This window comes from Agelaius tricolor, unplaced genomic scaffold (genome assembly GCF_023055355.1).
Source record: "Agelaius tricolor isolate 1412-34295 unplaced genomic scaffold, bAgeTri1.0.p SCAF_9, whole genome shotgun sequence".
Taxonomy (NCBI): domain Eukaryota; kingdom Metazoa; phylum Chordata; class Aves; order Passeriformes; family Icteridae; genus Agelaius; species Agelaius tricolor.
Genome location: NW_027269269.1, coordinates 20,562,987 through 20,577,868, shown reverse-complemented (window position 1 = coordinate 20,577,868; position 14,882 = coordinate 20,562,987). Strand labels below are relative to the sequence as shown.

The window sequence follows — 14,882 nt, the reverse complement described above, 5'->3', positions numbered from 1 at the left end:
GAATTAAATTAAATTAAATTAAATTAAATTCTCATCTTCTTTAGTCACAAAAGGAGAGACTTAAATTACAAGAAGGTAGGAAGGATTTTTTTTAATCTTTTGTTTTTATTTGCCTTTCATGAATCCTTGAAAATGGTCAGGATGCTGCACAGAAAGCAGGGACTTGCAGTGTTACCATGTCAGACATGGCTGAAAATCTGTGTAAGTCCAGAAGCTTCAACCAGCAAGAGACACTGGCTTTGTGAAGCTGCTGGTGTGCTGCTCTGTGGTCCACACACCAGAGTAAACTTTTCAGACTGGATTCTGGAACAGGAGAAAGGCTGCTGTAGCATAAACCAATCAAAAAGTTCCTACATCTTAGCAAGGCACTATATTTGGAAGAGCTCTGTTAGAAAGCATGCTTTTCCTAGGAGCACTGATATATGGCACTGAGTCAGGTAAAAGCTGAGAAGTCTGGAGTGTCTCTCAGAAACACCTAGCCATGGTGGTCTAGCCTGTATTTCTTAGCCTGCCAGATTTACTTACAGGTATCTATCTTGTGTCAAAATAACCAGTATGTTTGAATATTTCCACCTCTTCTATTCCTAATTATGGTGAAAAATTGAAAGAAAACCACAGGACACCTAGCCAAGATCATCACCGCTTTCTTTATTTATCTATAGTTCTCCTTTATTTAAATCCTCAGCTTTCAGATTCTTGACTTACGTGGCAAAGACCATTCAACTACAACAAATCCATATGCTGCGAGTGTGGATGCAACAGCACGGTTATACACGGAGATCGGTTTCCAGATTATGGATAGCAGTTAGATTAGTCTCTACCCTATGAAAAGAAGAATGAGTTTAGCCATCTGCCAACTGTAGCTTGCTTTTGGTATTATCCACCAGAGGACAAGGCTTCTAAAACACGATCCCGTGCTGAGCTGAAGCTGTGAGTCCCTGGCTGTGAGAGAAGCGGGTTTGAGGCTTCAGCCAGCGCTTGAGAACCTCCTCACTGTGCAACTTACCTCACTCCTAATGAGGCTCAGGGGGCTCCAAACCAACAGATGGACAACAGAGTCTACTGACAGACCATCTGCTCAACACCACAGAGTACAGGTGAAAACACAAGGCCTTTCTCCAGCTGTTCCTTGTAGCAGGGATCTTGCAAACCAAGAAGGTGTTGTTGGGATATTAAATCTAAAATAATAATAGGCATTAGATCTACCAAATGCCAAATGTAATCAAAATGCAACCTTCTCCTAAAGAAAGCTGCCTCTCAACACTTTTAAAATAACGCTTTGCTATCCTTCCACAAGGTGCTTCGCAAAGAATAAATTTCAGTTAATACTAATACATTTCTCTCATGTTTTCCTTTTCTTCTATGCTGAACTAGACTTTTCGTGCCCTGCATGGGACATTCTACTCTACATGCATTGCAAAATCTCCATCTTTATGAAAAGTAACACATGTTCAATTAAATGTCAACATCTGTAACTTGTTGCTGCTGTAACTTTTTTTCCCCTGATGGCACCGTGCACTAAGCAGTCATGAGAGCAGATTGGATGAAGAGCATTTCAATTACATGCATACAGAACGGTCTAGAACTGCTCACACATTTATAAATAATACAGATACTTAATATCATTCCTGTCCTTAAATTTTGTCAATTCATTTCCTGTAATCTCAGTTCTGTTCTGTTACATGTAGCTTTAGAAGGTTTTCATTCCTGACTGACACGTCCTCATTTTCTTATAGTGTGTATTCTTTAATCTCATGAAAGCAGGTTCTGTTCTTATTGTGTGTACAACTACCAACCAAAATTTATAACCTACCTCATAATTTGCACTAGGCTCAGGTTTATAAACCTTGCCACCTGTATCTCCTGCACAGTGCAAATATAACTATGTCTTAATATCATAGAATAATATGTGTAGAAAGGACCTCTGGAGGCCATCTAGTCCAGCACCCTGCTCAGATAAAAGATAGCTTTAAAGGCTGGTAAAGGATATTCTCCAGCTGAGTTCTGCAATCTACACTGTTGGAGACCCCAAAGACCATTCATTTCAGTGTTTAAACTTTATTAGAGAGAAGAATTACTCCTGCATACCCAGGAATATAGGAAATTGGAAATTGGATTGCTTATTTTGTGACCTGTCACTAAGAAAATTCTGGCTTTACCCAACAGACAGTCTCCATTAAAAATCTTGACAGTATGAAGTACCCTAGATCAGATCCATGAAGGTATCACGGCACATATTTTGCATTTACATATCTAAATTTCTTTTTAGCTTCACACAATAAGTAACAACTTTGCAAACATTTTAATCTTTACATTCTTTTTTGCTACTTGGTGTTATTTCTGCTGCAGCCTAAGTATGCTGACCGCACCTTTATCGTACTGATGACCAGCTTGCATCTTTTCCTTTGAATTTTTGAGGATTTGGACACCTAAGGTATAATCTAGTTCCTTGTACAACTGATCAGTCTCAGTTGTTCTGGACAGAGGCTTTATTCTAAAGCACCGGTGTTTTCACTATATTTTTCCTATCACCATTACTTAGGGGTGTCACAGTTGTAATACACTCTGAGCTATGCTTGTCTGTATAAAGGACAGTGAATTTCCTGCCGATAAAAAATGGGTAGGTTTGTTTGTGACAGGTTGATCTGGCATCCCAAACAATCCATGTAGAAAGTTCAGAGCAGCGTCTCACTTTGAAGTGGCTGAACAAGGGGTAGCCTCAAAACAAGTAATTTTAAGAATCAGTTCTCTCTCTCAGTTTTCCTACAGAGTCTGCCTGACTAGATTCAGTTTTAGAGTTTAGATAGATTTGCATTTGCATTGAACTCATACTTGCATGCAACTTAAAACAGACTGAGCCTGACTTTCATCAAGCAGAAAGTAGATTTACAGCTGCTGAAGAATTGGCACTTTCATACTGATTTTAGACAACATAAATCTTCCACTAAGTAAATGTTCTTTACTGGTCTTCAGAGGTCCTAGTCCTGAAAGCATGTACCTAATACAGGCATAAATATATAAATATATATATACATATACACACACACACACACACACACACATATATATATATCCTTGTTTCCAAGCAGCTACATCTGTCTGTAGTTGAATGTTGGAACTCCCTGATTTCTTGCCATTTTGCATTCCTTGTGAACTTCCCATCCTCAGCATGGAAAGGCTTTCCCATGTGCAGAGGAGCTAAAAATGCCTGATTTCCTGCAAGTATGTGCTCTTAATGTCCCCAGCTCTTAATTTAGTTCTGAGCAAGGCCTGGTCTTCTTTGTACACCTTCATTACTGCTCATCCAGTCCAGAGGCCTCACACTGCACATATAACACCAGCCAGGTGTCTTAATAGACCTGGAGCAGGTAGAAAGCATGACAACTGAAATCTAGCTGCTCCAATTTCAGTGGATCATCAAATCACTTATACTTCTATCTAATTTCTGGTTTTCAAGAAATGTACCAAAATATAATTGTATTTGATATTTCCACACTTCTGTCAAATCAGACTGGCTTGGACAAGCTCAGGAGTTATTAATGAGAGGCATAGGCAAGATACTGTAAGAGCTTCATTTCCTCAGAAAATCAGGTTAAAACTTCTCTGATAATGGATTAGATTCTTTGCCCTATTCAAAGATCACTTAAGATAAGCCTTGGAAAAAGACTTCAAAACAATACAAGATAAAGGAGGTTTTAACTTGCATGATGACTGCCAAGAAGTTTTTGTTGAAGCCTAAATTTTGGCAGGAGGATAGCAAATACCTCTTATATTTGGCTGTGCTTTCATATCTGCAGCAGGAAGAACCTGTATTGTTGGAATCGCTATGGTGATTGCATACCAGTTGATAATCTCTTGCACTTCAGAAGTCTTGATTATTAAATTCAGACTAATTAAAATGGTGTTAGGCACATTCTATTCTAGTAGTTCTGACATAGAAAACTATCTGGCTCAAAAAATAAATAAAGTCGACATTTAGATATGATAAAACCTCTTGTTTAAAAGGAAGATGATGCTGAAATTGAATAAGTTAAAACTGTAATTCCATTTTAATTAGTTTCTTAAGGAAAAGTTCAGCACTTCCAAGCAGAAGTTAACCACTTCAATGTCATAAAAACGCCATAAATAACTAAGAATTTGTCAAGAATAAAATACTGCAGCTTGAACAACAGTTTTGCAAGGATTGGAATTTTAACCTCCAGCCCGATGTCTCCATAGTAATATCAAGAAAGGAGAATTGAAATTCAAGTTTATTTTTACTCTACACACCACAGCTTTTGTCACAAACCTCCTAGAAAATGAATTGTGCATATTTCACCATCTTGTCTCTCTGTAGACAGATGGATATATCTAAAAGGCTCAAATTTTCAAAAATAGCTCATGATTTTTGAATACCCAGTTCTCTTTTGTATTTTGGAAGTTGTACACCCAGACAGCCTTGTGGGTCCATGTTGGATTAGGTCCAGTTTTCAAAGAAGAACTTCAACAGTACCCATTGGTAACTCTGCATGTCTCAGTCACACAGAGGTGTCACTGAAGTGCCTGTATATGTTTCAGAAGCCTACATCAGGAGCTTGTGAGTTGTGGGATTTTGAGAAACAATGAGGTTTACTAATCTTGTTTTTTTGCGAGAATTCAAAGATTTTGAGGAAACCAGTCCTGTGCTAGTACATTTGATCACCTGCAGTGTACCAACCCTGGCCACAAAGAAAGAGGAAATAAATTTTATTTGATTTTTAAAAGTTGGGAAGTATTTCCTTAATTTAATTTGATTTAAATGTTGAAATGGTACACAAAGGTAGGACTTCAGTCTCAAAGCGGTGATAGACTGCTTCTCAGATCCTTCAGACCCCCCAACTCCACATTCTGTACCACATAGGAGATGGAAAAATAGAGGGCTACATGTTTAGCACAGTGAAGAATGAATTCTGAAGCAGCTGCTTCCACTCTTTCAGACTTCATCTGCATTAGCAGCAAGCCAGTGTTCTGGAATTGTATGCAGCTGGCCAGAATCCATACATGGGTTCTGCAGAGAGAGTTTTTTAGATTCTTTACACTGATGTGAGGTTTGCCCTGCCCCCAGCCCAGATGCTTTGCCTTTTCAGGTGTTATTCAAAAGATGAGTTGTTCCTCACGTAGGCTATATATATATATATATGCTAAGCTTGCAAATCACATCAAGGGTTCTTTTCAGTGCTGGAAAGAATATAGGAAGTTGTCTTTCCTTGATAGCTGTTGTCTTAAAAGCATGTTTTCTCCTTAAGCAATTATACCATATCCCTAAAAGCATAGTTGTGTCTAGTTTACAGTCTCAGAGCTGTACACTGAAAGACTTTATTGTTTCTGATACAAATAATATCTTTCATTGCAATTCTTTATTCTGCAGTTGTCCACTGTGTTTATGTTTTCCCCAGATATTTGTTGTCATAGGGCATAAGTGGCTTTCAAGTGAAATTTTTCATAGAGTCTACAGCAACTTATTGAAAGAGGGATTTCCTGAGCCCCACTCACAAAATTAAAATTGTGATGTTGTTTTGGAATTCCAGAATTACAGTGCTACACACAGAAATTTCAGCAGGAGGTATTACAGATGCTGCAAAATTTACACCATTTGAATCAGGAAGTTAGTGTTGGGTTACTATGTTGTGTTAGTAATTGTGTTAGTGTTGTGTTAGTATGCCTAAAACAGAAATGAAGCAGCTGGTTTTAGGTCCCTGTGACTGAGAAGATCACCACCCCTATGCAATTTTCTACTGCCCCTGCTGCACGAGGTTGTGGTACCCACAGCACAGGATGGACCTATTGGCAGAGCCAAATGTTGTCAAACAACCACCATCCACACATTTTTCCACAGGCTGCTTGGCTACAAACTAAGGCAACTGAGAAGCAGAACTAATAGGCTTCTACTTCTTCTGCTGGGTGGGATATATTCTTCCTGGCAGGGATGTAGATGCACAGTTGAGAGCAGTAAGTCTTCAGGTAGTTTGGGTACATCTGAAAAGTATTGCAAGTCAAACATGCAGTACTGACTCAGTAGCTTAATAAAAAGTTGTCTTGCCACCCCTTGGCCATAGCAGAATTCAGTTGCTGACTAGGAAACAGCGATGTTAATTCTTTTGCAGGAAAGAAATTCATTCAGACAACTTTCCTAGTTTAAGTTGTTAGGTTTAATTTCATTCAGTATCTTTAGTCAGAATGACCTTGCTCTCATAATCTAGTCTAGACCCTTCCATGCAGCCAGGAGTAGAATTGATACTGCCTGAGATCCAGATAGGAGATTTGCCTTCAAGATCAGTCTCTTTTCCTGTAGCAAGTGCTCTCTGCTGTACAGCAAATCACATCTAAATTTGTAGTTTGACAGCAACAGAAATGCTAGAAGGCCCCTGGTTTCCTTTACAAAAACTGCTACAACTTCTCTACATTACATATCTTTTGAGCAATTGCCTGTGATGCACTGTCTTGTGTCTGGACACATTCTTACCTAAGACAGTAACAGAATTCAGTGACTATTTTATTTTGTAATTTATATAAATGTATGAATTTTCTTGTAAAATACTTGTAAAATGCAGAGGGTAAGTGGAAAGTGTAGGACCTTACAAATTTCATATTATACTAAAACAGGATTTGAAACACCTACAGTTTAAGTCTTTGTAATCCAGCAGACAAATACAGAAAGGCCTGCTGAGAAAGGTAACTGCAGAAATTACATAGGGTGCGTGCCAATGGAGAAAAAAGTTGAGATATAACCTCAAGTCTGTAATTAAAAGTAGCAGGATTATATTTGAAAGAGTTGAATATTAAGAGCAACACTTTGACAGACTAAGTTATCAGTGTTACTGCTTGCAATGAACAGGCAATGAAGCAATGTCTTTGGAGAAATTACTTGACTGTAGATGGACATTCTTGAAACTAGAGCAAACAGAAATACAAACCCAATTGGGGTTTGTGAACTAGGTGAGGTGAACAGGATGAGGCGATAAAGTAAAAAATGCAAGAAATAGAAAAGACTCATAATTAAAGCACTTCTGTATCTTTGGGGATGAAAAATGTTACAGGAACATAAACCAATGGCATTTACTTTTTGAACAGATGGACCAAAGAAGCCATCAAAAGATGAGACATAGAAATCTACAAAATGTGGGGGCTTTTTTCTTCTTCCTCTTTTTTTTTTTTTTTTAATTGAAGCAAACTGAATTAGGCTAATTGATGCTATTCAGAGACAGTACAGGGGATTGATGCCTCTCAGTTCCAAGCTATAGAAGACAGCATGAACTTCATGAAAGTAGCGAGAAGAGGCTCAGGCAACTCTGGTCCCCACTGAGAAACTACTGAGTCATAAAAAAACCCCCAAAAGTACAAAAGGATATGATATATTTTAAGTAGGATTGACCTTAATATATGAAGTTGTTGACCCATAATTTGCAGGTGACTCAGCGCATAGGTGAAGCTGTAGGATATTGCTCAGTCTTTCTCAGTTTTCAGCATTTTGCTTTATATTAAGGATTCAAAATGTAGATACACACATGGGCCAGACCAGGGTCTCTTTTAGCTCATATTTGAAAAACATTCTGTCTTCTGTCTTATGTGATACAGGTATCAAATGTGGACCAAGGGGGTGTGAGAATTCTGTGCCTATCAGAATGCTGGTGTTGGAGATGCAGTATTCAATAAAAAATTGGGTGCTGGGGGCCATGGTGTGTTGGAATCGCATAACTCCTGCATCTCCCAACAACAGGAAACTGCATTAAGAGACCACACATGTCACACAGCTCCCTGTAGTGCTTCCTGGACATGCTGAGAGACTTTCAGATAGCATCAGGGACTTTCAGATATTGTGAGCCTTCTCAGACCTAGCTCATCAATATAAACAGGCACCTTACCTGATAATTAAGAATCAATTGTGAATTCTGCCCTTGTTGGCAACACTGTGTCTGGAATCCTTTTTTCATGAGCTCTTCTTTGCAGGGGAACTATGTGTTTATTGCAACTTGCCTCTCACAAATCTGTGGCAGTTTGATGGAATAGGACATTAATGTAGAAGAAAAAGTAGCACTTTACTGCTTTGTGTCAATGTTTTCAGTAACCTACTTCAGCCAACACCCATAATTTACCATTACTCTGCACTAATTTCAGTATCTGCAGAGAAACATTAAGGAAAAATCCATTAAGGAAATTTTACAGGACATCAAATAAGTTAAAAGATCCAGGAAAGAAGGCAGCCTAAATTTCACTTATGATACACCAGATGTCTTTGGACTTGTTATCTACTAGATAGTTACAATAATAGCACTAACAATAACATCACTACACTAGACATAGAGAGAAATATTTTATTTTAATGATGCCTCTTAACAATATTCCATGTTCTCCTAGGTTTGCACCATTCCATCTCAGCCTCCTCAGCCTGCTGTTGTTCCAAAGCCAGTTCAGTCTGTCATCCATGCTCCATTGCAACCCAGCTGCCCGGGCCGAGGCAAGATGGCAAAGCTCATCAATCCAGAAGAGATGACATCCAGGGATTATTACTTTGATTCCTATGCTCACTTTGGAATTCATGAGGTAACTTTTATTTCTGTTTCAGCAATTGTTACATAACTATCAATATAATAATAATAATAATTATTATTATTATTATTATTTCTTTTATTTTTTTACTTCTTATCTGTATCCCAGTTGCTCATTATTATATTCCTCTGCCTTTCCTCATACAATTGTGTAGTCTGGTTAAGTGCCAAAGATATCACCCATTTCTCTAGAGACTTGCACTCAAAACCTCTGTCCCACTTAGATTCTTATAGTAGCTGTCCGTGCAGAAGTGAATTTCACAAGTGCATAAATGCAGTGCATTTATGAGGGCTGCAAACCAGCCCAGCCACAACCATAGGCACTCCCTCACTGCTAAATTGGGGATTTTGTTCTCTTGAGTGTTTGAGCACAGATATCAGCAGAACAGCCACTCAGCTGACATGAGAAGCCAAACAGTTTCCTGACTCCTGGCATGTAACTTGAATGCACAGGTTGCATTGATGGGAACATTAAGCCCAATTCCCTCCCTTAAATACACTCCTGGAAAGAATTTTAAATACTTGGACAATTTTCTATCAAAATGCTCACTGTAGAATAGTTCTAAAGAAGTCACTGATACCTTGCCTTGCTGATATTCTTGTGACACAAAAGTATGAGATTTTTAGGAGCAGGATGCAAAAAAGCAAATGTGAAATGACTCAGTGCATTCCTCACAAACAGCATAGCAATATCTATTTCCATTACTCTAGTAACTGGTTGTGGGGTGTAAACATAAAAGATTTCTATCTGCTGTTGTGGTGCGATGTAATAGCCTGTTTCAGCTATCCCAGTTCCTTCCCCAGGTGTGCCAACAACCTCTCCTTTCCCCCTCCCTTGCCCCCTGCTGAGAGCTGTCCGTCAATCTTGGCATTCCAGCAAGGGCATCCGTGTGATTGGCAAAGTTCCAAAGATGCCTCTCAGCCCTGGGGTCATTGGGCCATCCAGGTGTCATTTGTCCCCTGAGACTTCCCCCCTTACCTGTTGGTGGGATCCCTACCCCTTCCCTCCCCCTCTCCCCGGGGTTCAGAGACACAGCAACCATGCAGTTCAGGGTTCTGTTGGAGCTGTTGCTGGCTTCAGAGGCCTGTGGGCCAGGAATAAAGCTCTGGATCAAAACCCTCCAGCAGAACCTGACTCCTTTCCTTCACCTCACCTAAAGCCTTTCTGCCAGAGGTAAACCTGAGCTCCTGCATGCCTGGACTTGTCCCAAGTGCCCAGCTGCAGCTTCCAGCCAGCCAAAGGTGTCTCTGAGGTGAAACACCACAGCTGCCGCCTTTGGTCAAGCAGCAAGGGCCAGCCGAGCCCAGGCATGTTCCATCCGGCTATATTGGTATTTAATACCAATAATCTGCCAATAACATCTTGCCATTGTAGCATTCAGAAATTCAGTCCAAGAATGGAAGACTATAGAGAAACGATTGAGTGGGAAGGAGACCTAGGAGAAAATTTTGAAGATACATCATAGACCATAAGTCAAATTGAGCTCCTGATGGAAGGATACAGCCATGTAGGTCTCAGGGAGTGCAGAGAGCTTCTTGCTGAGGCTGGGAAGTTTCCTCCTTGCCTGCAGAAGGTGTGCACTCATAAAGGATCTGGGTCAAAAAGTAAAGGAGCTGCTAGAGGAGGCTGGCAGGCTTTGAAGCATCAGGGGCATGAGGAAGAGATTGATAGATCTTCTCTGAGGGTACAAGGGCCTAAAACCCCAACTGTAGTGAAAGGGGAGGCAGCCAGAGTCTGTACTTACCAGATTTGGAAGTCGGGACTCCTCTGATGGTGAAGGCTGGAAACTTATGCCTTCTGGGAACAAGAGGGAGGCTCTTGATCCACCTGCAGATCTCTGGCTACAGAATAGGGTCAGTGTCTTCATTGTAGCTGAGGGGCAGGAAGTTCTCTCCAACAAGCCTCCAGGCTCTGAGCCAGGCAGAGGCACTGGGAGCAAGTGACAAGTGATAGCTACAAAGGCTCTCACCTGCTGGGTACAGAGGCCCCATCTGCTGACAAGACCTTCTGCCAAGGCATTTGGATTTGGGACATTGTGTAGAAGCTGCTGGCATTTGTCCATCTCTTAGACCAGCTCTTAGAGCCTGCTGCTGTTCTACATGAGCACCAGTGAGACCTGGAGCATAGCAAGTGTCACTGGGCAGCTCTCAGGATGATGATCAACAGCAGGGTGTGCCAGGTGGGGTTTTGCCTCAATTTCAACAGCGCAAACAAGGACTTGAGGAGAAATGTTACCACGGGTCCACAATTGCTTGTGCAGCAGGTATCAATGACAAGGTTTTGGGTTTTATATCTATGGGACCCTTTTTGAGGATTGAGTTCTGCTAGGAAGAGATTAATCCACCTGAAAAATCATGCTAAAAGGCATCAATATTGACACCTGGGGAGATACCACTAGTGACTGGCCTCCAGATGGACTTTGTGCTGCTCATTACAGCATTTTTGGAGCAGCAGTTCAGTCAATTCTCAGCCCACTGCACTGACCATTTATGAAGTCCATAGCTCATCCATTTTTCAATGAGGATGTTATGGGAAAAAATGTTGAAAATTTTGCAAAAAATCAAGATAAAAAACATTCTCTTCCTCATTCCTCTTCCCTCATTCACAAAGTTCATTATTTCACCACAGGAAGATACCAACTGCTCAGTCATCTCCAAATCCATGGTGAGCACTCCCAGTTACCTTCTTGTTCTTAATATGTGTGGAAACAGTTTCCACACATGAGGGTGTACTCACACCTTTCCAGGGGTGATGGATTGCTCTTTGCCTGATACCAAACCATACTTTATGATAAAAGTGACCTTTTATTCATCTGCAGTTACTGAGCACACATAGTGGCCTGCCAAGACAGGTAAGTAAGCAGCTGATACGTGTAACAATCCAGTTCATGATTGCCTCAGACTGCTGGGCAGTGAACAGATCCTTTTCATCCTGAAATTGAAAAACTCATTTGTCTTCTTGTTCAAACTATGAAATTAGGCAATAGAATAAGCAAACCTTCAGCCTTCCAGACATAACAGAAGCATTTTCAGAAAACTAAAGTCTGTGTTGAATGGTCTACACTTCTCTTAAAAATGGCACCTGGGTCTTGAGCATGGTCCTTTTTATTGAAATAGTTTGACTGATGGATGTACAAGAGAAAGCAAGGTATTGATGGAATTAAATGAATGTACTGCTGTTATCAGTGCATCAGAAATGAGGACCTAACAATGATATCTCAAACTAGTGAGATAGTAGTCTAGGTGATACATTAATATCTTCTGGAAATTGATCAGGAAAATGAGTGGAAAGAGCAGTGAGGGAGGACCTTACAATACAGAATTTCTAAGCTCTGCTGTGGGCTTCTGCCTTGCATTGGGCAAGGTTGTCAAGCCTGCTGTTGTACAATGTCTTCTGAAGCCGTTTCTTTTCTGTCCAAAGAGGAACCTCAGAAGGTCCCTCCACTGAGGCTCTGGGCTGTGCATGATTTAGGAGGAAAGGAAAGTTTGGATTTCTGTATGGCTTCTGTCTATTCCCAGAGCAGTGCTGTGGTTAGATTACATTCTGCTTGTTGATTGTAACAGTGAAGTAATAGCAGAATAAAATCATACAAGGGGCATCATGCTGCTTCTTAATAATTCAGCTCTAAGTGGCTGGCGTTTTACAGTTGCTTTGATGTGTGCACCCCAAAGTACTTGAGAAACTCTTCATGTTGGCTGTTAATGCTTAAATGATAGCAAGGGAATGCATTCAGCAGCAGTGTGGAAGGCATATAAGCATTTCAAATAGTGACACAATCCTTTTATTTTCATCACAGGAAATGTTAAAAGATGAAGTGCGCACATTAACCTATAGAAACTCAATGTATCACAATAAACATGTTTTTAAAGATAAGATTGTCCTCGATGTTGGAAGTGGCACGGGAATCCTCTCCATGTTTGCTGCAAAGGCAGGAGCCAAGAAGGTATATGGGGTAAGAAGACTTTCTCTCACATTCTCTCAATGTTTGTGCATTTTGCCTGACAATTTGGCTTCATGATTTACCTTTTCTTACTTGTCTTGGTTTGAAATTCTACTCTCCAAGCTCATCTATGGCTTGGTTTATAGTGACTTCAGTGCAGTTCTGTTGTATTCTATGACTTGCACTACTGCACCTTTTCCAAATGGGGATGTAAATATCTTTTCATATGTGGAACCTTTGGTGTTCGGGTACATATTCATATTTCTTCTTGGCTGAAAAAAAATGTTAAAGAGACTCACTCCTACTCAGAGGGGTTAAGGGAACTATCTTGCTTTTTAAATTTTCAGGGTCTGCAACTTTGTAGTCTTGGAAACACATTTACTTAATACACTTTCCCCTGCATATTACAACTCAGCAAATTGTGCAAGAAAGCATGTGCATGTTTTCTGTGCCAACAATAACACTTCTCAGAGGCAGAAGGAAATTATTACCTTAAATACATTGAACTTTAGGAGCATGAATGTGCTGTTCTCTGCAGAGAAGTCATTATGGAGAGCATAGATTTGCTTACTAAGTATATTCAAACTTATTTTTACTGACTCTAAAATGACAAATGCAGTTTCTTTTTGCTTTGGACTTCTGTTTGCCCTGAAGACATAATGCAACATAGAAAAGGGGAAATAGATCCTGTTTCTCAGTGTACTTCAATAAAATTGTTTACTAAAACTTAATTGGGTACATCTGTGCATTTGAGGACACTGATGTCACTAAGTACCAGAACTGTGTGTCTTTATTACTGGTAATGATACATGAAATACCATTTCAATTCTCAGGCTTATATTTTCAAAATCCAGTGTAACTTCTGAGTATCTCATTTGACTATCAGACTAGAGCCTGAAACTATAGATAGATGGAAAAAGTTCTGGAGTTTAAGCCCGCGATAGGCAGCTGGAAGGTATTTTCTTGTAAACGAGGTATTATTTATTAATATGATTTATTACATCAAAGCCCCAGGGAGGATAAACCAGCAGCTTTCTGTGATGCAGAAATGCAGGTCTCATGCAAAGATATTGCAGTGCTCTAGAAGTATAAGCATATACAAAATGATGGTGATGTGCTCCCACCTTCCCATCTCTCAGATCCCTGGCCATATGGTCTTCCTCCCTCCCTTGTGCTGGCACTGGTGCTTATCTGATTCTACAGTGAGCCAGCTCACTGGCAGAAAATTCACCAAGTAAAAGAAAAGTAAATACTTTTCCATATTTGTTGTTGTTATTGTGAGGGGGTTTTTTTCCTGTTTAGGTCTTGTTGTTTTTTTTCTCCCTTTGGGCTTCTTTAGAGTTCAGTCCTTACCTCAGGACTTTATAAAGCTGAGTGGCACACCAGTGCCAGCTCACCAATGGACTGTTCATCGCTGAAGCTGGTGGGTGTGCAATCCATGGAACTTAGCTCTCAGGGGAACTCCCTAAGGTGTGAAACTTGTGCTACAGCCAAAGAGTTTCAACCTTCTTGTCAGATGAGCTGTCTCACCATGAACCCTGTACACAGCAAGCTGCAGAGTGGATTTGTGTTGGACAAGCAGCCATTTCAGACCTAGCAGTGGCAATCTTATAGTCAAATTGAGAATTTATGGTTCATATTTGCAATTGGAAACTGTGAGTGTTCCATTTAAAAAGCAAACATTTGCCATGAGTTAATACATAGAGCTGCGATGTTCCAGTTTCTTCTCTACAGTTAAATGTGATTTTTCAAATAGCATGATGTGGAAACTGTTGACAAATGCACAGCGTTGGTTTTTTGACTACAGAAATCACTCTCCTCTTACTCACACTTTCCCTCTTGGGGTTCAAATTCATCCACTACTCTGTCTGGTTCTTCTTATCCCTTCTTACCCACTGTTGGAACTTATTCCTCGCCACTACCTAAGCCAAAAGCTAGAATTATCTCTGGGTCTTCAAGAGATGTAAATCATATAATCATTAACTTAAAGCTGTCTCAAGTTGGCCAAAGAGTTGTCCAGTCCAATCTGGAAAATCTCCAAGTACAGAGACTCTCTCAGCACCTATTCCAGGCCTACAATCAGCAGGAATTTCCTTTGCCACAGCTCATGATTACTGACTTTAGTCTTGTCCCTGTGCATTTCAGAAAAGAGTTTGACTTTACTTTCTTTGCAAGCCCTTTTGGGATACTTTTAGATTCCTATTGGAATGGGGGGGGGATCTCTTCTATAACCTGAGCAGAACCAGTCCCCTCATTTTTTCTTTTTTCTTCACCTGCTCTGAGCCCTAACCCTTGTGGGAGGGTACCATGCAGTGATGTTAATCTAGCAGGGGAGCTGTTGTAAGAAATGTAGAGATAGAATTGGCACATAGCTCTT

General features: G+C 40.2%; 1 protein-coding gene across 5 annotated transcripts in view; it reads left to right on the top strand.

Annotated features, from left to right (window-relative positions):
• The window catches only part of PRMT8 (protein arginine methyltransferase 8), a 57,877-nt gene that overhangs the window by 23,259 nt on the left and 19,736 nt on the right, over positions 1-14,882 (top strand). For all 5 annotated transcript variants that reach the window (XM_071433047.1, XM_071433045.1, XM_071433044.1 and 2 more), the window contains exons 3-4: positions 8,374-8,559; positions 12,362-12,517. In XM_071433047.1, the coding sequence (XP_071289148.1) occupies positions 8,374-8,559; positions 12,362-12,517 (342 nt within the window). The remainder of the gene's footprint in view (positions 1-8,373; positions 8,560-12,361; positions 12,518-14,882) is intronic.